The 26,902-nt window shown below is 42.5% G+C and overlaps 1 protein-coding gene across 9 annotated transcripts in view; it reads left to right on the forward strand.

Annotated features, from left to right (window-relative positions):
- Window positions 1-1,748: 1,748 nt before the first annotated feature.
- Smarca2 (SWI/SNF related, matrix associated, actin dependent regulator of chromatin, subfamily a, member 2) overlaps window positions 1,749-26,902 on the forward strand; it is a 166,292-nt gene continuing 141,138 nt past the window's right edge. For 3 of the 9 annotated variants that reach the window (XM_046459484.2, XM_046459489.2, XM_058584031.1), the window contains exons 1-4: window positions 1,749-1,879; window positions 15,133-15,393; window positions 19,423-19,552; window positions 25,932-26,369. In XM_046459484.2, the coding sequence (XP_046315440.1) occupies window positions 15,169-15,393; window positions 19,423-19,552; window positions 25,932-26,369 (793 nt within the window). In that variant the 5' untranslated portion in view covers window positions 1,749-1,879; window positions 15,133-15,168. Of the gene's footprint in view, window positions 1,880-2,575; window positions 2,600-3,448; window positions 3,666-3,859; window positions 4,246-15,132; window positions 15,394-18,174; window positions 19,104-19,422; window positions 19,553-25,931; window positions 26,370-26,902 lie in introns of those variants that run through there. The other 6 variants (XM_046459488.2, XM_046459487.2, XM_046459486.2 and 3 more) reach the window with 6 other exon arrangements.

Raw genomic sequence — 26,902 nt, forward strand, 5'->3', positions numbered from 1 at the left:
GATTCTTCAGGGCATACTATGTTCTATTTCCTTAGATGTGTTATCTTTTGTAGTCTGAGGTTCACTTTGGAATAGACAGAAAATGTAGAAGCTAAAGTTAACAAGCAAGTAGGAAGACCTCAGCAATCTATAGGGTGGGTCATCACTAACTCTCCCAGCCACAGTGAAAATGGTGCCCTTTCAAGCTCTACTTCTTTCAGCAGTGTCCCAGGGATGTAAACAATTCTTGCACTTAATGACCACATGCAGTATTTGGCAGTACTTTGCATTGTTTCTTGTCTTCAACTTATCCAGCATCCTAGAACTGCATTTCAGACCAGGTTGCTAAAAGAGAGCCAATTTTGCAACAGTATAAATGGTCTTAAACAGGATTTTCCTGGGGGGGGGGGGATCCTCAACCAAATAGTCACAGCGCACTTTGAATGACTAATTTAAGCCATTACATTACAAAATAAGGGATAAATCATACTTTCATAATGCTACTTCATAGGAACAGTTTTAATTTTAAGAGTCAAGCACCTACATTAATCTGAGTCTAAAATAATAGGTCCCTGATTTACCTGATTTAAAATCTAACATTCTTTCACACTTCATAAAACTAAAAATAAAATTGTCTCACCAAACACTGACCTATAGGGCCGGCCAATATACTGCATTTCAAGGAAAATTGAAGCAAGAAGTCTCAAAACCACGACGTGCCGGAGATTACAGTTTGTAGCCTTAATTGGTCTTAAATGTAGGGTGAGAGAGAAGAGACTATGGTCTGTAGAGAATAAGAGATGTATTCCTCTTCTTAAATCAGAAGCAGACCTCACGCTTCAATGGCCCCCCAACCTGCCCGCCCCGCCCCCAGGGGTTGTTTTCCCATATTTTTGTCTGTTTCACAGGAAGATGACAGGTGAGGGAAGGTTAAAGGGCTGCTTCTAGTTCACGAAGTAAACAGAGGGTTTAGGGCGGGTTTATTTATTTATAAGGCGTTTGGCCTCTCAGCTGTTTCTCCTTCATTGGCATTTGAAAGCTTGCAGTCCTTTAGAGAAGAGACAGATTTGGCAGGAGTGTTCTTTGTGCCCGCCTCCCGTTTTACTGGGTAGGGGGAAGGAGGCAGATTTATAATGAAAGCCTTGAGGGGAGGGAGACAGAAAAAGTTTCAGCAGGCATGATAATGCCCGTTTTTTCCACAGCCAACACTATGCCACAAACAGCTTTGGTGTCACTCGGAGACCTACGTTGTCCCCTCCCTTTCTCTATGCAGGCTCGCACTGACAGGCGGAGGCACAGTTAAATTCCAGCACCTTCTCCACATACCCCCAAACTACTACGCGCTATTACTACGATTGCCCTCCCTTTCGCTAGGCGTTCTCCTCCTCCCCAGCCTCCCTGGAGGAGCCCCGCAGCGGCCCTGGAAGAGGACTGCCAGGAAAGAGATAAGGGGCGCCCAAGTCCAGCAGGGCTTGGGTCTCTCGCGTCCTGCGCAGTTTCCCTGCTCCAGGCACAAACACTGCCCGAGAGCCGGCGCCTTGCAGACACACACGGATCCACGCATACAGTAGAGCTGTCTCAATCCACATTCTTGCATACCCCCCTCCCCCCCCCCCGCGCTCCCGGAGTCGCTGAGCGGGGCGAGTGACAGGCTCGTCCCGCCAACCCGCGCCCGGGCGGGCAGGGAGGAGCGGCGCGCGGGGCCAACTGCGGCGCGTCTTCCGGCGCCCGTGGAGGCGGCGAGGGTGGGACGCGGGGCGGAGCCGGAGTTTAGGAAGAGGAGGGGATGGCTGTCATCAATGAAGTCATATTCATAATCTAGTCCTCTCTCCCTCTGTTTCTGTACTCTGGGTGACTCAGAGAGGGAAGAGATTCAGCCAGCACACTCCTCGCGAGCAAGGTAAATATAACTTACAACTCCTTTCTCCTCTTTTCCCTCCCTCTGGCCTCTCCGCTGCAGCCACCGGGCAAACCCCTCCGGCACTGCGCCGCCTTCGCCTGGGATTATTCATTATTATCCTAATTATTATTTATTGTGCATGCACGGAGACCAAAACAAACAGGCGGGCCAACCGCCACAACAAAAAAGCCCGCCTCCTCCCCGCGGGCCTCAGGTGGAATGCTCTAACGACAGCTCCCGGGCGGCGGTGGAAGAAACGAGAAAGTTTCAACCGAACCTCGCTGCTCTAATAATAACAGTAATAATTACTACTTCACGGGGGCAAGAGGGGGAGAAATCCCAACAAACCACAGCCCTGACTCTGGGTAGGCAGTGATGCGATGCCAACTCAGCGTTGCAACACACGCTCGGCCAGGTTGCAATCCCCCCATCCCCTTAAAAGCTGAGATGGAGAGGGCTGGTGGCAGGAGGAGAAGGGCTGGGGGAACCAAGGAGGATAATGGAAACGCGACAGTTCATCCCAAGCAATCCTCCCCGGAAGAGTTGGAACGGGAAAGAAGGGCGAGGAGCCCGGGCTGGCGGCAGGTTGCCAATGAACGCGGCTGCCACCCTCTTCCCGGGTACTTGTTTAAAGGGCTCCGGCTGCGGATACGCGAGCAGATCGCCGTGGGAGAGCCGGAGCCGGCGCGCCGAGGAGGCGGCGGCGGCCACTATTGCAGGGTCGGTGCATGCTGGATCGGAGGTGTCAACCTCCACTCTCTGCGTTCCCTTGGGCGGGCAAGGGGGCTCTGACTGATAGGCCTTTAGGAAAGGGGGCTGCCCTGGGATCTGTGCCCGGGGCGCTGCGGAGTCTCTATTTCTGGTACTGGCAGCAGTGTGGGTTTGGGTATTGAAGTTCTGTGTGTCCGGCCCCGGCCACAGTGCTCAGGGCCGGGGGTGTGTGGAGCAAGGAGGCCCCAAAGAAGGAGGTCGGAGGTGCCACCCGGGCTCCGTTACCCTGCCCTCCCCTTCCCTTCCCCGGGTTTGTTTTCTTTTGCTTCGTGTCTTCCCCTGGCTACCGCCGCGGGCACACGGGGCGCCTGCGATCGTTTGGGTGCTAGGGGAGCTCTGGGACCCGGGAGAGCCGCGGCGGCTGCGGGCCAGGGAGGCCATGATCCGGATAATCCTCTCTGCCTGACTGTCACAAACAGGACCCGCGCGCACCCGGGCAGCTGCGGTGGCGTTCTCCCGGGAAGGGGAAGGGCTGCGGTGGGGAGGGAATAAGGGGTGGCGAGGGCGAGAGGCGGGGAGTCTGGGTGGAAGCCTCCTCCCAACGATGACACGCACCCCTTCCTTCTCGTTCCCTGCTTGCGAGTTTGCTTTATTCCCATCCCAACCTGGTTTACCCCTTCCTCTGCTCTCCCTCCTCCAACCCGGCCGTCTTCCCCCCTCCCGTTTGCGTTGCAAAACACGGCCATGCCATCTGCAAAGGTGTCGCGATGCACTTCCCCAAATAACCGGTCCAGCGCGCCACCCCCTAGGCGCCCTCGGGCCACAGGGCGCACTCTGAGCACAGTGCCACCGGGTGCCCCGCACCAGGCCTCGCAGCCTGCAAGCAGTTGCACCGCGCGGGGCGGGGCGCAGCGGTGCGGACTCCAGCGGACACCCGCGTCCTGGCCAGGGCACTCGGGCCGGTTTCCGGTACACGCGGGGAAATCGCCTCCTGCCAGTGTCTGCGCGCTCGCCCCCGCCTCCGCCGCCTGGATTGCATTATTTTTATCCGGGTTGCCGTTTGCAGGGGATGTTGGTGAGCAAGGGGCTGGTCGGGCTGCGTGGGGGGTGGGGTGGGGTGGGGTGGAGGGAAGTTGGACGTGGATCAGGCAGGAAAAAAAAGTTTGGCAGGGCAGCTAAGTAGGGTGGAGGGGTGGGAGGGGGCGGTGAGATCCCGCGGCTCGCGTCTCCGCGCCCTCGGGGCAGGCGCGAGTGTGTCTGCGCGTGAGTGTGAGTGTGTGTTGTGCGCGCCGGGGCCAGTGCTTCGGGAGCAGCGCGCTGATAGCGGCTCCCGCCCGCGCCCTCCCTGGGAGCCCGGGGGGGACTAGGCGAGGTTCGGTGGCAAGGGCTGGTGGGGGTGGCGTGTGCGTGTGGCTGTGTAAGTGTGTGTGTGCGCGCGCGAGCCGCGGAGAATCAGGAAGTCACAGCAGCGAAGCGCACACAGACATGTTTGATCGCCGTGACATGACGCGCGCGAGGGAGGAAGCGGCCGCCGCGGGGGCCGGGCCGCGGGCGCCGGCCTAGGTCTGCAGCGTTGAGACCCGCTGCCTACTGCCGCCTGCGCCGCCGCCCTGGCTGCGCGAGCCCCGCGCCCCTTTTTGTTCCGCGTCCCTCAGGTAAGGAGCTTGCGCCGCCGCCGCCCGCTGCGTGCGGAGCTTTCTAGCTCTTTCCCTGCCGGCCCCCTCCGGTCTCTCGGTTCGCCTTTCCTGCAAAGTCAGGCAGGCGGGGGAAATGGGCTCCTTGTCCTTCTATCGATTGCGTGGAAAACTTTCCAGCGGGAGGCACCGCTAGGGAGAAGAAGGAGGCCTTGCCGGCTGCTGTCGCTTGTCAGTTCTTTCTCCTCCAGGTCCAGAGAGTGTGAGTCGCGGCTCCCAGCGGCTGTTGCACATTCAAACTTCGGGCCTAAATGTGTTTCCAACTCTCGCAGGATTTACTCTAGCAATAAAATAAATATTCCAAGTTGTCCACTCGCTCTTGCCAAGCAAGCATTTGGATGTTTTAAGACAAGGACGAAGGCTTGGAGTCGAGGGAGTGGGGGTGTTGTGCAGAATCCATTCCTTATTCAGTGTCTGCACTGAGTGTTATGTAATTTTAGTAGCACATGGGTGCAAAGCCCACACTGGGCTTCTCCCTCCTTTGTTTATATAACTTTTGGGAGAGTTTTGCTAGGTTGTCTCCTCATTTTCCTCTTCCCTAATGTCATGGAGGCTGGTGCTTTTGATAAAGCAAATCTAGCCGGGTTCGTGATTTTTTGGAGAGCTGTCATCATTGTCTCCTTTCTGGTTATTATGTAGACCTGTATTCCTTTGTATGTGTAACGTTGAAGCATAAGGAAGACGTTAAGGATACACGTTTGTTTACTGCATTGAGTTGTTATTTTTAACGTCCCTGCGTTCCTAATAGCAGAGTTAAATCTTAAACTTCCATTTCAAAGGACTTTTTGAATTTACACCTGGTTGTGTTCTTTGCTTGTATGAACAGAATGCTCCTGTGAACGGTGAGATTGCTTGGGTTGTTGTTTGGGGGTTGAGTAGCAGAAAATTCCTGCTCACCTACCCAGGTAGGACTCAGAAATCCCTTAAAACTCTACTCAAAAAAAAAAAAAAAAAACCAACAAAACAAAACAAAACCATGCCTGATGCTGTGTGTGTGTTTATATATTTGTATATGCACAAGCAGATGTTTTCAGTAGTATTTTCTACCAGTTACTTGGAGGGTCACTACCTGAAGCCTGTTGGCCTCACTGCAGTTGTTAGGCTTCAGTACTATTGGTAGCACCCAGGTGAAGTGTTAAGAGGTGTGGCAGGTTTGAATCCTAGTTGGTGCATTGTTATGCAAATTGGGGCACACTTTTTCTTGTAGAAATCTAATTGCCCTTTTATTAGCCCAGATTTTCTTTTTTAATGTTCCTTTTTAACTCAGATGTTTACTATTGGAAAAGGGGATTTAGAGACACCTGTTAGGTTCAAAAGCTATTTATTAAAGTAGACTGAGGGAAAAAAAAACTTCCTCTGTAGATCAGAGGTCCATCTACCTTGTTGATGGCATTAAAGAGAGATACTATATTGGTAAAGAACATTTTAAAATAAATTAGGGATTGGGGTATCAGAACCCTCCAGGGCAAGAGAAGGAGGGCTTTCTTCAGTGCAGCCTTTCTCTTATGAGATATATCAGTTACATCCCAGCATTGGCACTAGCTTCACTGTGGTGTTTCACAGAAAATATTCACCGCAAGAGCATGTTCAAAGCAGCCTTAGATCTTTTCTTTTGTTCGTTTTTAAAGTGGTTTTTGAGCATTTCTCATCAAGTTTCTTGAAAAGTGCTTTGACCAACACCTGAGGCTTAGAATTGACCAAAAAAAAAAAAAAAAAAAGTGCCTCTGCTTGCATTATATTGTTAATGCTTGGATTCTGTTTCAAGTATTCCTAACAGAGTATAACTAGAAAGTAATTCTTTGTAGATAATTATTTAAGACTGGTTTTCTTTGATTAAGTTTAAGATAAGTCAGTCTACAGGTCATTGTAAAAGCTCATGCCATTCTTTTCTAGAAGGAAATTGGGATCCTTTATAATACTGTAATATTTTGACATTTTTATTTTAAAGACTTATTATGTATTAGAGCAAGACCATAAACAGAAAACTCTCATAAATTATAAAAGTGACACTGTCCTCCAGTGTTGTCATGTTTTTTTTTTTCTCCTTTAGAAGTCTTACTTTGTAAACAAGGCCTTTGTCAAATTCTCCTAGCTCAGCAGCTTTTTGATACCCCAGAGAAATAATAAATCACTATTTATGACATCTTGACATGCTGCCATGAGGACAACTGAATTATCACAAATAAAATGCTAAGGACTATTTCCCAGTTCTAGCAAGTTGAGGGACTGCTAGTAAGGCCTAATTTTAACCACCAGAAGTTTTGACTGTTTCTGGTTAATGTGATTTTAAAGGAAGAAAGGGAGAGTTAGTTGTTAACATGAGTGGCCTTAGAAAAATCTATACATAAGTCACATTTCCCTTCTACATGATTTCTGGTGAACAGATCAGACTATTTCCATAATGTGAAAAGCTACACTTGGGGGCTACTGCTGATTTCTTTTCACTTTTTTTAATATTAAAAAAATTACCTTCTAAATAATTCCTTTTCTTTAAATTTGGTATTTCAGAGATTGTTTTTGGCCAATAGAGGGATGCTAAATTTTCTGTCACCTTTGAAAGAGTTCTTATTGTGAAACTTTAATATATTAATCTAGCCAGTTAATAAAGTCATGGGTCATTCCATAAGTAGTTAGGAACAGAAGCTACAGATTGTGGTAATTTATTTGGTAGAGTATTTAGGAAGGCCTAAGGTGTTTATGTTTTCCATAAGGAAAGTTGTGACTTTCTTTTTTTAAAATATATTTTTTTTAGTTTTAGGTGGATGCAATATCTTTATTTTATATTTATGTGGTGCTGAGGATCAAGCCCAGTACCTCATGCATGCTAGGTGAGCGCTCTCCCACTGGGCCACAAACCCAACCTCAAGAAAGTTGTGACTTTTAATGCTTGGAAGGGAATATAGGATTCTAAAACTACAGTCTGTCAGACTCATTATTCAAGACAGCATATTTATTTGCCTAAAGTATTTATCACCAGGATCTTGCAACCTGGGTTTGGAAAACTTTAAAGCTTTATTACTGTTTATTTTAACTTTATTATTTCTCATGTTAATGTAGTTCTTTTCCTTGCAAGTGTTCAGAATATAACTTTTAAGTAATAAAAGTTTTAAAGGTATAGTTAAAGGTGTTTAAATAATTATGCCTTAGCAAAACATACAATGGAGCGGATGAAAGCCAGTAGCTAAATGGCTAGGTCTTTTGAATGTTGTCTATAAACATCTTTTTAATTCACTCAAAATGATACTTTTGATATGGAATACAAAATATTTGATTTTTGACATAAATGGTAACTTCTAGGCTTCTGGGTTCAAAATATATTATTATGCAATGGAAACCTAGTATGGAAGTGATACTTTACTAGATATATAAGATTTGCAGGACATTTAGACAGCTATAATCAGGCCAAATGATTGTATAATTTAATGGATTTTGAAACATAAAATATTCTATTAGGTGGACAAACATCAATATAAGCCTCATTCCTACGCTAACATGTGATCTACATCTGTGCAAGTACTGTTATCTTAGAAACTTTTTACAATCTGACCAATTTAAATATGAACTGGCCATTTTATAAATTGATGTGTAGGATCCACACAAGTTGAAATAAAATTTAAAATTTCAAAACCATTAAATGTAGCTAAAATCTCCTCCCTTTTAAAACTGAATTCAGAATTTGTGAGTTAAAATTACTTAAAAATGAAAGAAACAATTTCTCAACAAGAAAAGGATTGTCATACAAATTCTCCAAGGGGACCCTCTATCAGTTTACACATCAGTTATGTTTTTTTTTTCTTTTGAGTGGTTGTACATTTCTTTACCTATTTGATGTGGTGTATTCTAGTTTTTGCCAATCCTCTGGGAGATGAGTCGTTACCCTGGAAACTGAATGTCTGTAAGGTAAACCCTGTCCCATCTTCAACCAGTGCTTTGTAGAATGGGGCATATAATAGCTTTGCAAATATTTGCAACTATTTTGTGGTTTGCTGTTGTGCTGTTCTGAAATGCTATTAAGCAGAGTCTAAAATTCTGTTAGAAAATCAATGGTCTGTAATTGAGAATTTATGTATTTTACAAAATGTACCTGAACATTTAAACATAGAAGTAGAAATATAAACTGCTCAGGCTTTCTGGTACAGAAAGATCAGGGCAAGCTCTCTTGAGTTGATAGGGCAGATGAGGTCTTAGAGATGGTGTATGGTTGGGGAAGGTGGTGAGTGCCAATCATACCAGATCAGAAGAAAACCCTGAGATCACAGGCATCAAGCCCAAACAAGCTGTGGGAGGACCATTGAACCTGTTTTGACCTGGCTGCCTGGGGCAAGAGGTTCCAGTTGGGAAGAGTTTTCAGAAGATATAGTCAGAGATTGTAGAAAGACTTGACTTCCAGGCTATAGCATAAATATTTTATCCAGTGTGTGTTGAAGGCTTGTCTCTCAAAAGGTTTGAGTCAAAAGGATGCATGAACAAAGTAATATTTTAGATTAATCTGGAGAGTTGTAGATTCAAATTTAAGATGAGAATTGGAGCCTTTAGAAGAATTCTGGCAGTAGTGCACATTTGTATCCAATAGCTTACAAAATGTCTTCATATCTATCTAATATTTTATTTGGTTCATCTTGCAATTGAGGTTGTAGCTGGTTTCTATTATGTCTATTTTGTAGGTAAGGAATTTGTAACCTGAAGAAGGTCATAAATGGCAATTATCCATTTTAATTGCAGTGGACTTGAAGGGTTCATTGTTGAAGTTTTGTTGCTGCTGTGAAAGTCAGGGCAAGTTGGGCATATTAAAAATAATCCTTCATGTATATAACCTTGGTTCATTCGGCATATAATGGTTGAATTGCACTGCCAAGTAAAAGTGTGCCATCTCAACTAGGAATTTTAAAGTCTGCATTTCAAATTCTTCTTTTGTATGTTTGATGTATAAATAAAACTATCTTAGCAAAAAGAAAAGGAAGTGGCTATTATTGATTCTTATCAGTATCCAAAATGAGGTTGCCTTGCAAAGGACCTAACATGACCTGGGAAGAGCAGGCATACATGTAAATGTATATGAGTGATTGTATTGGGGGGTGTCATGCTTTGAAACTGGCTTTCAATGGTTTAGTTTGTTGGCTTTTGTTATGACAAATTGCCTAGAAATTTGGTTCACCTGAATTTTTGGAGTGATAAGTTATCTGTGATTAAGGCTCTAGCTACCAATGGACATGAGTCCTAGATTACAGGGATACCTTGCTGCAGTGCTTCTTTGTGGAGGGGTCTCCAACACTTTGGGTCATTTGGTAGTCACATTTTTTGAAACAATTTTTCCTCTGTGGGAACATCATCAGTCCTCACTAAGGAGGCCATCAGATTGAGTCACAGGTAAACTCTTACATGATGGTAGCTCAAGGTATCTGTGGGGATGATGATGTGAAGAGCCAGAATCCAGCACAGGCAATGCCTGGGGCTCATGGGGGACTAATTAGTGCTGCAGTGTGTTGTTATCTTCTGTTGTGCAGAGCCTCCTCCAGCCTTTGCCAGGTCTGACTCTAGGCAAGGGTGGTCCCAAGGCAGTTTATTTAGAGTGAAGGCAGCAGTTCCACACACCCCGTCCTAATTTGTTTCCCTGATTGAAGGATGAAGGAGAGTTCACAGATGCACAACAAAAGAGCAAAGTTTTAATCCAACAACTTTTAAAAACATACTTGACTTTGAAAGGGAGGGCTAGCTGACATGAATAACCATGAGGATGTGTTTTCAATGCCTTTCTAGGGTTTTGATGGAATGATTAATAACCTTAGCTTTAATGCCAGTGTGATTTTGTGTGTGTGTGTGTGTGTGTGTGTTTATGGCACAAATCATATTGTACACTGTTTAAAGTTGTATGTTGCGGACCAAGAAGCAGCGTGGGCCTTGGTAATGTTTCACCATCTCTGCAGACAACCTTGGCCTCTAAACAAGACTCCTGGTAGATTTATTTCCTTTATCTTCTTTGCTGTTCTCCTTACCCACTGCCTGCTTTCCCATCAAGAATAACAGTGCTGTGTCCCAGTTCTAGCAATGTTGGTACTTCTGTGGAGGAATTAGCAATTCATTTATAGAGAAAGCTACATAGAAAACAAGAATCAGGGCGTCGGGTCAGAGATGTTCTGAATCAGCAAACAGACATAAAAAGAACTCTTATCTTAACTATCTCTGGAGCCTTATCATTCTCCAGTAGCAACCAGAAAACTTTAAAAAGACTCAGTTATTGTTAGGGATATGAACTGGGCTCTATTCTTATTTCTGATATTTTACCTGTAGTGTGGCTCTCAAAGTCTGTCTGTAAAGTGAGCAGTAGGAAAAGATATTCTGGAGATGCAAACTTCCCTGTGCTTCCTTATGAGCTTTGGTAAAGGGCAGTTTAAGAGGTATTGTCTAGGTTGGTGACCTTCCCCAAACTGATTTAGAAACATTTGTTTTCTTTAACTGAAGGTCTGGCCTCTCCCTGATTCCCCTTCCTTCCTCCACCTTCCAAGCTGAAAGCATCCCTCCTACCCTGCCACCGTGTGGACATTCTAACTGTGTATGTCTCCTTGTCTTGGAGGGTCTTCCATCTTGTTGCCATTTTTGCATTTAGTCTTTCTTACCTAGCAGACTTTCAGAGTCCTGGGGGAAGCACTCAGATCTGATCATATTTGTGTGCACTACATACCTTGTGCCTGGTGGACACTCCGTAAAGAAGAAAGGCGGAAAACACATCCTTTGGGTGTTTGATTCAACATCACCAACCTCTTCAGATTGTGACATGGCCTTCACCTCATATTCTCTCTAGAGCTCTCCTTTCCTTCTCTCTCCCTTGATATTTTAATGCATGATCACAGCCAAATCCTGATCTTTGCAAAATACCTCCCTCATGGTTTGCATCTTTGTTTCTTTGTCCTCCATTTTCCACCCCTGCACATTGTTCTGGCCCTAGTGAAAACTGTCTGTCCTGGCAGATGGCTGGCCTGGTCTTTGCAACAACAGCTCATCCTTGGGCTGAGAGTCAAGTCATAAAAAAGTTTTGACTTGGGGTTTCATTCCTGTTAACAGATGTGACTTTGGGTAGGCCATGCTGTCTCTCCCTGCCTTCCTGGCTTCATCTTTTTAATGGGGGTCATGACAATATGTCTCCTCAATTGAGGTCACTAAAATTATTATGAAGCACATGTATGTTTAAATATTGCTATGTGTGTGAGGGTCTTAGATTTTTCTGTGAGTCGTGATTAGACAGTACGTCGTAAGTTTTGTCAGGGTTGTCATAGTTGGAGTGGTGACCCTTAAAATTCCATGGGGTTGAACTCCTTTTAATATGCAGATGGATGTGCTGAGCCTTTCAGCTAAGAAGGGGAAGGACAGTTGGGCCGAAGATGACTGACAGTGGTGTTTGGTGTGGTGTGAGGCGCCAGCGCCTTTTATTTTCTAAAAACACACACTCCCCAGTTGTAAAGGCAGGAATGTCAGAACCAAAAGAAGACACGGTGTACTGTTGGAAAATTCTTGCCTAGGAACACAGTGGCCTGGCCCTCAGGGAGTCCTGTCTGGGAGAGAGGAAAGCATTATGGGGAAGAGGAGGAAACCCACAGTGCATGCCTATGGGAGGTAACTGTACCCTCCCTTAGGCACATTTTCCTCATTGTATTAGTCACATAATGTGGAACAGGTCCTTCTGTGACAATGTACATCTCCTTCCTGAACACAAAAGAAAATAGGTTGTGGGTTTTATCAAGTGGACAGACCTGCCTGCACCTATCAAGGTCATCTGAGCCCCTTCCTCTCCTCTTGCCCTCCTGTGCCCATTCCCACCCTGGCCACCTCATCTCCATATTCTCTTTTGTGCTTTGGAGAATAGAAAAGGGGTCAGGATTCCTATGGATACCATAGGGAGAAGCTGAGTTAGCCAATGCTAGACTTCAAACCTCAACCATACTAACTTGTAATAACATGTGCCTCTGCTTGAGGTTTGAGACTTGTACCTCTTGGCAGTTTATACCCCCAGGTTTATTCTGCAGGAAAGTTGCCACCAGAAATGTGAGCAAGAATAAGAGGTCAGAACTACTGGCCTCATCTTTGTAAGGTCCTCCTGTTGGGTACCCTTGGGTCATGGTAGCCAGAAGTAGATCCTGGGATAGCCCTGGTTTTGACATGGAGATTCATTAGTGAACTCTACCACATACAGGGCTGGGATGGAGTCTTTGAGATGCTTCTGGGGCAGCGGGCATAGACTCATGGATTCACAAGGCAGGTACCTTTGAGATAATCCTATGGGAGTCTACAGGAAGCCTACAGCTGCTAGAGGAAACCCAAGCACTTTCCCCAGGGCTCCAGTAGGGTGGTCTTAAGATTTGGACCCAGGTCTTTGGACTTCTGCTTGGCTTGGAAGTCAGTGAATACCACACTCAGTTTCTGTGAGAGTTCAGATTCCTGCCATTCACTACCTGTTTGGCATGAGATTAAACTATACTATTTTTGTGAGCCATACCCGTTCATCACATCCATGAGTCTGAGGGTTCTCTTCTTATTAAATGGTTTTCCTATGTAGCATGTTTCTATATTAACATTCCACTTATGTGCCTATGATTTTCCATTTCCCTTCCAATATGCTTTTCCCTCTAAGAAGTTTTTAATAGTTTCCTTTAACAAAAAAACAAGGAGCATTTTTATGGGACTCTGTGTGAGCAGTTACAACACACTCTAAGATTCTCAGATGAAATTGATAATGATGTATATTAAAATGTACAACTTGAGAAGTTGGAATCAGCCTATCTTTTGAGTATTTTGTATCTTCATTGTTCAAAACTCGTGGTGTATTATCAGAATACCTCTTGAAGCTGATTTCAAGGTAAACCATAACAGGAACTAAGCAATTTCCTTTTATTCACTAAAAAATAAAAGGGTGGATTAGTTTGCTGATATACATGAAAGAACATTATAACTTGTAGTACCCCTGAATTGACGTCAGCTTCCTAAATTTAAAGTGCTGACTGAACATGTGTGTGTTTGTGTGAGAGTGGGGGTGGAAGGAAAAAAAAAGTTACTTCTGCCTGCTTTGTTAGTAACAAAGAATAAATAATAATATTTGGCTTTCTGGTGAATTCAGGATTATAATTCACCCTTGATACTCTTGATACTCCCCTGTTTTAGAAACCAGTTGTACTGGGTTCTCTTACGTCCATGTTGTAGCCCTGCTTTTATAATCCTTATGAAGTAGCCTTTTCCTACTTCCCATTTTAGCCCTGGTTTACTTACTGGAAGGGCCTAAATTTTTACCTACCCTTTAATTTTTTTTTTTTTTTTGTAAGCAGACACACCTCAAACACTGATTACTCTTTAGTTTTCATTTATAAAATTAGAAATTTCAAGTTTGCCCTTGAAATTTCACCTTCAGTTTATTCATCAGCTGTCCTTTGAGTACTTGCTGTGTGCTGGTAGGAGGTGCTGGGGATAGAGGAGTGGAGAAGAGCCAGACTGTGCCTTTGTGTCCCTCACATTCTAGACACACAGCCAGAAATGACAGTGGGTAAGGAGGAATGGATCTAATGTTTTTGTTTGGTGCTTCCTCTCACCACTGGTTTCACTATGGAAAGAGCCCTGTTCTGGGTGATTAGATGGCTGCAGTCTAATTCTATCTCTGCTGCTAAATGGTAGGTAAGCAAGTTACCTAAGATATCTCATTCTGTATTTCTGGGGGTTAATGGTTGGAAAAAAAACTTCTGCGTGTACAGATGTGTGCCTCTAAGGTAACGTTAGAATATTGAACAGTTATTAGCGTATTCAGCTCTTGCTGGGATTGTTGAATTTGGATGACATCTTGTTTCCTCATTTCTGCTCATATCCAAGGTGCCATTGTCCACAGTGTGTGAGGCAGGTCCCCGGTAGGGATGTCCAGAAGCCTTGGAGCATGGGTGATAGAATTAACCTTGCTCTGCTGAAATTGGAGAACCAGAATGTCTGCACCTACACCCTGGTCCACTAGTCATGGACCACATCTCCCAGGGATGCTTGAGCAGAGCAAGGCCTGGGACAAATCACTGGCCTTCACTGTCCAAGTGTCTCAGTTTCAGTTAGTCTCTGGCAGGAGGACCACATCTTACTATATCTTTTCTGATCACTGAAGGTCCAGTGGAGATAGCAGAGGGAATAACCCTGAATAAGAGTGGCCGTTTGTTGTGTCAGGTCCAGCTATGTTTCTTACACATACCATTACATTTAAATCATTTAAAGGTTACATAACTTAACTAGTAATCACAGATGTGGGTATTGGAACATCTATTTGTCTGATCTTCATAGCTTCTGTTTTTTCCATGATTGGAGCTTGTCTTTCATTCTCTATATGAAATTCTATTTTTTTTTCTCCTTTTAACTATCTGGAATTCTCTGTGAAGTTTTGAATGCTTGTTGACTCATGAAAATGGGTCTTTCTTGGATACATTTTAAAGGGGTTTCTATTCTAATGGCTTTGGGGGGACGGCTAATGACTTATAAGGTGTCCAAGACAGTATTTAATGGAGAGCATTAGTTGACTTCAGTAATAAATTTCAAACTTGTTTAGATTCTGCTTATGTGTTAAATTTCAGTTTCTCCAGTGAGTCTTTTTGTATCTTGGATGATTTATATCTTTCTGGGGAATCATTTACAGTGTGTTTTTTTAAACAAGTGGTCTTCATAAAGACTGGGGCAGGCAGATATATGTCACACTCACTCAAACATCTGGACGAGACCGGGCAGTTCTGTTTGATGTTTGTTATAGAAATGGCACCATCAAATGCTAACGACTGTTTTATTCTGATCTTAACATCATGTTTAAAACATTCCTTTCTTTTTCTCTGCTTTCCAACTTAGTGTCACTCTACTGCCTGACAGAGACAGGAGAAGTAAATGTCCACACCCACAGACCCTGCTGCGATGCCCCACCCGGGGCCCTCGCCAGGGCCTGGGCCCTCTCCTGGACCAATCCTCGGACCTAGTCCAGGCCCAGGACCATCCCCGGGTTCTGTCCACAGTATGATGGGGCCAAGTCCTGGACCCCCCAGCGTCTCACATCCTATGCCAACCATGGGCTCTTCTGACTTCCAACAGGAAGGCGTGCATCAGCTGCATAAGGTTAGAGTTTACTCTCCCCTTTGATCTGTCTTCTGAGTCGTGGATGGCTAATATTCCTGATAACCCACAACTTTTTTTTCCTACTATGGTTAACAAGGAGAATCAAGCCAGATCTTTGGCTTATCTTGTATATTATTAAAAACACACATTTTGAGGCACTTTTATTGCTACAGATGTACCAGTCATGAAAATCAGATGTTGGCTTTTTAAAATACTGAGTTAGGCTGTGCATTTCTGACAGATTCTGTGACTTTTGGGTTGAAGCTATTTTGGCTTGGTGAATGAGTTTATTAGTGAATAAGTCTTGTCTTTTCCTGTCTCTGTTAAGTAACTTATATCATGTACAAATGAGTGTATTGAGGATTATTCTTCCCTAAAAATTCTGATACTTACTTTTTAAAATTAGATCACTAAACGTCTCTGGGCATGGTAGTGCATGCCTCTAATTCCAGCAACTCAGAAGGCTGAGGCAAGAGGATTAAAAGTTTGAGGACAGCCTCAGCAACTTAGTAAAGCCCTCCGCAGCTTAGTGAGACCCTGTGTTAAAGGACTTGGGTACATGGCTCAGTAGTAAAGTGCCCTTGGGGTTCAATTCCTAGTACAAAAAAAAAAATTCTAAGAGTAGAAGGAAGGAGTCCTTTTCTTCTTTTCTACAGATTTTTAAAAACATTTTATTGAAATTAAATCATTTTTAGGAATCCTTAAAATGCACTTTACTGTCTTTCTGTGAAGTAGTCTTATTCTGGTTTTGGAAGAAGACTGATTTTGCAGTTCTCAGGTCCAGCTATTTGTTTCTGGACTAAGATAATAATGATCCTCTCTATTTATGAGACTCAGATTTTTGCTGTGAAGATGATCAGATTGGTACAGTTTAGCATTATGCCCTCACAGGAAATATGAGGAAGAGGGAAAAGACATCTTTCTTTTCTATTGTGGGTTCTGAACCCAGTGGTGCTCAACCACTGAGCTACATCCTCAGCCCTTTATAATTTTTATTTTGAGTTGAGGGTCTTGCTAAGTTGCTGTGTCTGGCCTTGAATCATAAGATCCTCCTAACTCGGCCTCCTGTACATCACCATGCTCAGCAAGAGAAGAGACTTTCGAGGCTCAACAAGATCCCTTGCAACAATTTGCTTCGAGTTAGTAGTAGCTAAAGAGAATCTGTGAGGACATTGTACAATTTTTGAAAGTTTTGTCTCATGTGACATGTAGAGGTTTTTATACCCCTTTGCATGACATCACAAGTGGGGGTGGGCTGCTGCTTGATACTCAGCAGATCTATAGGGTTCTCTAAAGAAACAAAACCAATGGAAGATATAAAGAGATTTATGAAAAAGCATTGACTCATGCAGTTATGGAGGCTGAGAAGTCCCACATCTGCAGTCAGTAAGCTGGAAATCCAGAAAAGCTGGTGGTATTGGTCCAGTTGGAGTCTAAAGTCCTGAGAACTAGAAGAGTCAAAGGTGTAAGTCCTAGTCTGAGGTCAGGAGAAGGGCAACATCCCAGTTAAGCAGTCAGAAAGAGAGAAGGAGAGAGAGAGAGAGAGAGAGAGAGAGAGAGAGAGAGAGAGAGAGAGAGAGAGATCTCGATCTCCAGTGCACAACATCTCCTCAAGTCTACCTTTGTGTATGTTTTGGCCCCCTGTGGGTTGAATGATGCCTACCCACTGGGGAGGGCAACCTGCTTTCCTCAGTTCAGTTCAGAGGGTAATCTCATCGCCAAACACCTTCACAGACATTCACAGAAAGAATGTTTAACCAAATATCTCGGCACCCCAGGGCCTAGTCAAGTTGACACAGAAAGTTAACCATCAGAGAAGACAAGCAGTAGATGCTGACTTGACACAAAAAGATCACCACAGAAAAAAGTGACCTCTAATTGTGTAGGACTTTAGGTCAGTTTTAAGGGAGGATATGGAAGAACCATTTTAAAAAAATGTTATTTGGTGATTTTCAAATCAGGAAAGTAGTATGTGCTTATTTTGAAAAGAGAAACAATACTGAAATAAATCGGAAAACGGTTATCCTGGTTTTCATCCCAGGTAACAGCCTGTTGTAGTGCATTTCTGACCTTATCTTCCTTCATGTTCAGTAAAAACGTCCTATTAGCACAGATGTGCATATATAGGTGGGAGGGTTTTTGTTTTTTGTTTTCTGCTTTTCTTTTGCCGTAATAGAATCATATTGTCTCGAATCATGTTGTCATTATTCGTTACTTCCTCTTTTGATTTAGTAGTAAATCATGGATATTTCTGCAGTATCCCCAAGTTCCCTCTCTCCTTTTTTTTCCCTTTAAATCCATTTTCACTTTGTCAGACATCTAGAGAAATAAAACCGCTTGTTTTCTGTATCATATTTTGTGGGAACCTATTGATACACTACAATCATTAAATTATCTTGTGTTTAGATTAATTTAAAGCTGTATTCTAGCTCCAATCTATTTCTAGTAAACACTTGCCTAAGTGAATTACAGAAATTTAGAAAGACTTGGGGATGGATGTCTCACCTTCAAAATGAAAGATAAAATGAGAAGGAAATAATATTTAGCTAACCTTTATTTATTATTTAGTCATTTAAAATGAAGCATGTAAGTGAGGGTTGGGGCCATGTTCTGTTTTTGTATGTGGTGGTTTTATTGATTTTTTTTTTCTCTTCTGGTCTCTCTGTTTGGGTTACCTGCCATCTTTCTCATGCTCTCTCATATTCTCACCCTCTCATGCTCTTCTCTGTTTCGTGTGGCTCTGATGTTGTGATTCTTATGGTCTTTGCCGTCCTCCTTTAGCTCCCTATAGCCCTGGCCTATTCCCAGTGAGGATTGGACCCAGAGGCAGCATGGGGCTCACACCTGCTGGCCAGATGCCTCACTTTCTTATGTGCTTTTTATAGGCTGCTTTCTTCCTTGTCTTACCCCTCCTTCTCCCCCTGAGCTTCAGCTTTTTGCTTTTCAACATTACTGGAAATAAATAAACAAGTAGCCTAAATACATCTGCTGTGTTGCTTTGATTTCCTCCCTATTATTACTATTTAACAGGCTCAGTGACACTCTTTATACCAGATTTTTCCCATTTCTCTTCTGAACATCCTCTTTATGGTAAATTTTTCCTCTTTTCAAGTGCATGCTTTTGACTCTGCAGAAATTAACTTTCTTTTCTCCAAAACTGCAAACACTCATACTTTCTTGCTTGAAGTCATTTGGTTTCTATAAACTCCTGGAAATATTCCTTTCAGGCTGTTTTGAACATGGCCATTACAGTTTGGGGAGGAATAGACTTTTCCTTTTTCAAACACAGGCTCCATTGCCCAATTCTGGATTGGATTAATGTCGATTCAATAGCTATTTATTGTGTGTCTGTCATGTACTGGGCCTCAACCTGGGGTCCAGCCCCCATAGTCAAATTTATTTCCAAACTGTGCCTTTAACCTCTTCCAGCCCTCCTCCCCCTGGAGCTTAGCTGTCTGTTTCACACTTGTGCCTTTTCTGTATTCACCCCCATTCCCTTCTCTGCCTTGTCTGTTCCTCTCTTCCCAACTGTCATGGAACTTTCTGGTTTCCAGCTTTTTAACTTTCCATAGTTCCTTCCTCTCCAATGAAAAAAAATTTACAACATCAACAACAACAACAAAATAGATCATCGCAGATCCTTCGGATAGTCTTCCTCAGACGCCAGACTCACTTCATCTTACAATAGTCTTCAAGACTCCTTCAAAAGGGTATGAAAAAATAACTTATATTTGTGTACTTGTGAACAGGACTTCATTTTTATTGGCAGGTTGTGACATGGCTGAGTAAAAAAGTTCAGTGTTTTTTTTTTAAAAGCCTTAACTTTTGATTTCCAGATAATTTAGCTGATCTTATTGGTAAAAGTTTTTTTTTCCCCTCTCACCTGTGAGATGTAAAATATGTGACTATAGAGTGGGTAATGGATGACTGTGTCACACTTTTGAAGACTTCGGAGAGAGTTCTTTAAACTACAGTTAGAGATATTATACCTTAAAGAATTGTCTAACTGATGCCCTTTAAATGTTTCAGCCCATCGATGGGATGCATGACAAGGGCATTGTGGAAGATATCCATTGTGGATCCATGAAGGGCACCGGTATGCGACCACCTCACCCAGGAATGGGTCCCCCCCAGAGTCCAATGGATCAACACAGCCAAGGTTTGTGTCTGCTGCACACCTGATTGTGGTTCTGTATGTTTTATATAACTTCCAAAAAATGTGTCTGAGGAGGGTCAGATTCAAAGATTTCTTTTCCCTGTAGAAAACTACCCCTGTCCTTACCAACATAACTTTATGATTTATTTGGACAATTTTATTTCCAAAGTCCTAGTAATTTTACTAGCCACCATGTGTCCAAGCATGCTGGAAAGTGCTTTATGTACTTTACCCAAGATTTTTACCATGATCTTGTAAGGTAAATAATGTTACCACTGTTTCATAGATAGGAAAGCTATAGCTCAGCAAATTTACTTTGTTTTCCTAAGTTTATACATCTAGTAAGTGACAGGGCCAGAAAGAGAATCAGATCTGCCTGTCAACAACAGTGTAGATGTGAAGGTCATGTGAGTCCCTACATTGTTTGTAAGGTGGTGTTTTCTGGCAGTGAAATTAGTTGTTATCACTGGTGGGTGGCTGTATTATTTTCCTAGGGCTATCATAACAAATGACCACAAACTGAGAGGCTTGAAACAACACAAATTTATTCTCTTACAGTTCTAGAGGCCAGAAGTTCAAAATTAAGGTGGCACTAGGGTGATGTTCTCTCTGAAGGCTTTAGGGAAGAAGCCTTCCTTGCTTCCTGTTAGCTTTTTCTGGCTGCCAGTAATCCTTGACATTCCTTGTCCTATGGATGAATCACTCAGTTCTCTGTCTCTTTTTTCACTTGACATTTTCCCTGTGTCTATCTCTGTATTCAGAGTTCCCTCTCTTTATAAGGATGTTAGTCATTGGATTAGGGCCTCCCCTAATCCTAGTATGACCTCATCTTAAGTTGACTACATCTGTATAGATCTTGTTCCCAGATAAGGTCATAGTCACATGTTTTGGTATGGAGAGGAACACAGAAACTCACAACAATGACCAGATGGATATAGGTTAGATTTCTTTTCTCCTTTGAGCCTTACATGTTCTCTTTCCTTCTGTCACTATTGAAGACATATTAAAATACTTCAAAGCACTTTTTACAAAATTTTGATTCTAGGGATTGAACCCAGGGGCACTTTACCACTGAACTACGTCCCCACTCAATTTTTATTTTTTTATTTTGAGACAGGATCTCACTAAGTTCCTGAGGCTGGCCTTGGACTTGAGATCTTCCAGCCTCAGCCTCCCAAGTCACTGGGACTATAGGCATGCACCATAGCCTTTAAAGTCTTTTAAATACATTGTAGCCTGATTTCAGAATGATAGTGTGGTTAATTCAGCATGGGAGAGGCATACATTATTGTACCACTAATTGACATTGATATGTAAATATTCTAATTTAAGACTACTATGGTTTACACATTGCTGTATATACTCCTATGTAATTAAGTGTGCTTGAGTTTTTCCTTCATCCATGACCAGATATCCATCCACTGAAAGAAAATATTTGTCTGGGAGCATTTAGAGAAGTATATTTTTAGTTCTAATAGTAATTCTAAAATAGAATTGCTGTTTTTTTGAAATAAAAATAGACAAGTTATGGAGGCGTCAGAGTGCTTCTCCACTAATATCTAAATGGGCCTTTTGAACATCCCCAACTCTGATCTGAATTTTGGTGGCAGGCAGGTATGATGGTTACACCTAACTTATAGAATCTTGACCATTGTCAGAAAGGCAGTCTGAAGCATTCTGGCATTTTACAATACAAGAAGAAAAAAATTGACCCATTTAGTGCTAAGAATGGATTAAAACAGCATTTCTAGGTTTATATTTTAAATTCTAAAGGCCCAGATATGTTTGTAGAGCTAATAAAGATCACATTTTTAATTCCTGAGTGGTGTAGATGAATTATATGCAGTGATTCTTAAATCCAGGTGGTGGCTTTCTCTGCTTCTGACTCTAGTAGTGAAGTTACAGGAAAACCTCAAAACAAAACAAAACAAAACAAAAACAAACAACAACACCAAAAATACTGAAAATGCACAAGTCAGAATTGATAGCAGTTTTGCTTTTATTTCTTTTAAAATTTCTCCAATGGCTTGGCTCCCTTCTTCAACTGAAGAATTATCTTCTTATTTATCTTGGAGTCTCCAACACTAGGCAAGATGTCTAGCACATGACTGGAAGGACACTTGTAAGTTTTGTTCAGTTAAGGTATAGAAAGAAACACATGCATTCAAAAGTCAACAATTATAAGTAGATCTCAATTTTTATATAAGTTCTGTAAGTTATAATTACTTTGAAATGCAGAGGTCTGCAGTCAGTGGAATCAAAATTAACGTGTAATGTTATTCTCTAAAATAGTAAAGTGCATTGTGGGCTAGGGAATAAATTAAAGGTATATTTTTTGAATAAAGGAGTGTTGGTGTAATGTAGTCCTATTCTTTATAATGATCTAGAAGAATTTAGACTTGCTTAATAGCATGTATCTTTAAAAACTCCATTGTAGAGAAAGCCATTTATAAACACACAGGTACAGAGAGGTGTGGTATTGATCAAAAGGCTGCTAGCTTTAACTACCTAGCAACCTATTAGGTTATTTTAAGGTATTGGTTGGGAAGCAAAACCATTTCCTTCAATAAATACTGGATGGTGTACCTTATGGTCCAAATGATAACATTGTTTATTTTTAGTGCATTGGACAGAAAAAGCCATCATAGGCAGGTATACAATATTTAATGGGCATGTGTGTGTAGAGAAAGTTCATCTAAATCTGGCACTTACAAATTCAGGATTATGAATAGGAGAGAGGTTAGTGCTTCTCTCTCAGAGGCAAGGTGAAACTGGGGAGATAATGGCCCTTGAAGACCAGGGAGGGGAAACTGCCACTTTTTAACTACTTTTGAATGAGCCAATCAAATAAGATTTCAGAAAGAGCAGAATCTGCATCAACATTGTCATCCTCAGACAAATGTATATTCACTCTCAGGCAATTTCTTCACCCTGTTTTCTCAACTAAGGATAATTACCAAAATATGTTATGTTGTTACATCATTTAGATTCTGTTTTTCCTCAAGTTTTATGAAATGCTCTTCGTATAGGGGGAAAAAAATCTCTGTAGCTGGGACCCTGTCACAGTGTTAATGTCACACTGTGACAGAATGATTCTATTAACATCTTCTATGAATTCTGGGATAAAATTCCTCCCACCCCCCATTTCTTCTTATCAAATTTCAGGTAAAATTTCTTGGCATTAACTTTCCAGTGATCATGTTCTCAGAGTCTGCATTCTTGTGCTTAATGGAACCATCTCACTGTTACAACATTGCTTTGCCAAGTCTCACCCTCGTAATGATGCCTTGTTCATAGTTTAAAGGATAGACCTGATAAGCATTGCTAGGTAGTTGAGTAAAAATTTCATTGTTTAGTATTTTGGCCCATTGTATCAGGCATCCGATGCCTTGTCAACCTTAGGAAATGGGAATGACCAGAAAGCAAAAGACACATGGCCCATTTTACCACAGTAGGTGTAGGGTTGTCCAGAAAGATGCCATAATGAGCAAACTATCATTTTATACCAGCATTACAATTAAGGGATGAATGTAAGCCTCATTGTATTAGTTAGCTTTCCATTGCTGTGACAAAATACCTGAAAAAAATAACTTAACGAAGGAAGTAATTATTTTGGCTCAAGGTCTCAGAGGTTTTCAGTCCATGGTCAGCTGTCTCAATTCTTTTCTGGGCCTATGATAAGGCAGCACATCATGGTGGAAGGGTATGGAAAAGCAAAGCTATTCACCTTGTGGTGGCCAGGAAGCAAAGAGAGTGAGAAAGGGGCCTGGGACTAGATGTAGTTCTCAAGGATACTTCCTCATGGACTCACTCCCTTCAGCTACGTCCCATCTCCAACAGTTTCCACCACCTACCAATAACGCCATCAAATTATGAATCCATTAGTGGATTATTCCATAAATGAGATGAGAACCCTCATGATCCAATCATTTCCTATAAGCCCCACTACATTGGAGCCCACACCTTCAATTATTTGAGCCTTTGGGGCTCATTCTAGATCTAAACCATAATGCTCATCAAAAAGGAAGAATATTAATGATAGAAGTTAAGAATATGTTGTTGATGTCCTCTAAGTGTTTATTATAAATACCAACATGTTGGGACTTGAGTTTCTGCTAGTCTTTCAGACTAATTGGAGGGAAATCTTCTTGGCTTTCTTATAAAACCAACTAATTAGAGCCTTAATTGCTGATTGGTTTTTGTCCTCCCTCATGGAGTAGTAGGGGTTTGGGCAGTGAGACTTAGCAGTTCTTCCTTTTCTCTTCAGAGCAGGAGTTCCCTGAATGGACTTCCTCTTCTTACCAATCCATAGAACAGAACCCTGTTTTGTCTCAGGGGATCATGCTACATTTACTCCCATCTCCAAATGGCAATTAGAAAGAAAAGAAATTGTATCTTTTATTTTCTCTGATCTTGTGAATGTGTTTGTGAGTCCCTGTTCGGTGGTGGTCCCACCTTCATGGGCCTCTGTGACTGTACATGGAGGCACAGAGCTTTATCAGGTCAAACTTGACACAGATTTATATATACAGTCCTCACCTAATGATCACCTGTATGATGATCTGTGTTATAATTTGACACATAACATTTAATAGGGCAAAGACATTTCCTCTATGTGTGTTACTGTGTTTTGTGACACTTTTGATTTAATTAGCACTTTGTTCGAACTTGAGAGTCTTGGAATACTGTAGGTCACTTCATTTTCTCCTCCATATTGGATCTCCTCCAACAGCCCTCAATCATTGTAGAAATTTTTTGGCCTGGCTATACAGGTTGTCTCCTGAACTAAGTGCCTGGGAATTTTTGTCCATTTTAATTTTCATTCCTCAAGTAAAATATTCTTAAATTTCCCACTTAGATCTCTTATAACCTAACAGGTTACTCTCGTTTTTGTATTATATCCTAAATGGTGCTAAGTGGTGCTAAGAGAAACTTTTAAGTCCTTAACTTATTTTTGCATAGCAAAACACATTAGACCATGGAAAGAGAGTGTATACATTAGAACCAGACAGGTATTGGTTTAAATCTTGGAGCTGCCAGGATTTATTCTCTGAACCTACTTATTCTCTGAGCCTCAGTTTCCTCACTTTAAAAAATGAATTAATAGTGCACATCTTCTGGGGTTATTGGAGGACTGATGTAATAGTGCATGCTTTCCCCCATACCTTTGGGTCCTCCTTACCATTCCTGTACCCCTACCTGTCTGATTGCCACTGGCTGGAATCACCACTTTGGTTTACTTCCACCAACAACCACCTTACCCACAACAGAGCAGTCCAAGGAGACTGGTGATTAATCTCCCTGAGTGGTAGTAGTAGCCTGTGTTATAACCAGTGACTGATGATTGTAAGTGTCTAAATGCCCCAGCTTCTTCATCCCTTCTTTGGGATAATTGGAAGCAATTTATTTATTTCCTATCCCAGAGCTTTGCACTGGATTAATCTTCATGACCCACTGCAACAACTGCTTGATAATACACTTCTTATTGGCTGCCTTCCCTTCTTATATCACCTTCCTAAATCCCTACCAGTGTCCCTGCACCTCCCGGATAAATCTCCTGCACTTGGTCCTTGGATCACTCTCTGCTTCTGGGTGGAACTCATTTGGGAAATTGTGTAGAATCCCTTGTCCTCAATAACTGGAAATTAGTGGTAACTTGCATAATAATAGGCCAGATGATATTTGCTTTCCCTGTAAGACACTCTTCATTCCCCATTGAGATATGTTAGATGCCTTTAGGTTTTATTCCCTAAGTTGGAGCTACTTTTAATGTATAGCACTGTCCTCTGGTGCCTTTGCTTTAGGTGTACAACAGCCACTAATAGTTTGCCTTCTAGGATACAAGTGGCTATTGATCACTTGAAATGTGGCTAGTCGGAACTAAGATGTGCTGTGAGTGTAAAATACTTAACTGGATTTCAAAGACTTAGTATGAAAAAAATGACACAAAAGACCTCATCGATAATTTTTATATTATGAAATGTGGATATTTTGGATTTGTTATTTGAAATAAACTAGGTCATGAAAATGAACTCTGCTGGGAGGTAGGGAGGGAGAAAGTGCTGGGGAGTGATACTGGCCAAATCATATGGTTATATTGTGTGCATGTACAAATATGTAAAAACAAATCCCATCATTATGTATACCTATAATGCTCTGCTAAAAAATGTGAAAAAAATGAACTTCACCTGTTTTCCTTTTTTAATGTGGCTGCTAGAAAAATTTTAATGGCATACATAATATGCCATTACATAGTAAATATACTATATATAACTGATAAATTAGAGAAAATTTTTACCATATAGTGTTGTTGTAGAGTACTATTAGTATATTCAAGAATACCTCTCTTTCAGGGTCATGATCTCCTTGTGTTTTATTTTAGGTTACATGTCACCACACCCGTCTCCATTGGGAGCCCCAGAGCATGTCTCCAGCCCTATATCTGGAGGAGGCCCAACGCCACCCCAGATGCCACCGAGCCAGCCAGGGCCCCTCATCCCGGGCGATCCACAGGCCATGAACCAGCCCAACAGAGGACCCTCGCCTTTCAGTCCTGTCCAGCTGCATCAGCTTAGAGCACAGATTTTGGCTTACAAAATGCTGGCCCGGGGCCAGCCCCTCCCCGAAACACTGCAGCTTGCAGTGCAGGGGAAAAGGACCTTGCCTGGCATGCAGCAACAACAGCAGCAGCAGCAGCAGCAGCAACAGCAGCAGCAGCAGCAGCAGCAGGCACCGCAGCAACAGCAGCAGCAGGCACCGCAGCAGCAGCAGCAGCAGCAGCAGCAGCAGCCGACCCTTGTTAACTACAACAGACCATCTGGTAGGTTAATATGCAACCAAACGAATAATGCCATGGTCCAGCTCGGATAAGAAAGACTGATCACACACACAGTGCTGGGTTGGAATAAGCCCAGGGCTGACTCAGTCCTTTGTTATACCTCACCGACTCTCTTTTCTTGTTCCACTTAGATTGGCCAAGATTCTTGGTCTCCCACTGCTATAGAGTCCTAGAGCAGTGTTTCTTAACCTTTGGAGACTCATGTGAACTGCTGACCTAGAAAGAAAGCACAATCACCCATAATTTTTCATTCTCTTGCAAAATCTTCATGTTTTCTCAGAAGCCTATCCACACACTTCAGGTTAGGGACACTTGTACCCACTGTGATATATCAACATAACTCCCTCCTTGAATAGGTCCCACCTGAGCCATTTTTATATTTGTTGTTTTTTTCTCCTTTTTGTTGGAAAAGCATTTAAGGAGGTCTACCAGAATTATACCTGTAGTAAAATAATTAATAGAAAATCAGAAACAAGGAAGAGTATTAAAAGAAGTAAGAAATTGAGGTCAGGGAT

The sequence above is a fragment of the Marmota monax genome, unplaced genomic scaffold, assembly GCF_021218885.2.
Source record: "Marmota monax isolate L192 unplaced genomic scaffold, Marmota_monax_Labrador192_F-V1.1 WCK01_AAM20220418_F8-fsc00059, whole genome shotgun sequence".
NCBI lineage: Eukaryota > Metazoa > Chordata > Mammalia > Rodentia > Sciuridae > Marmota > Marmota monax.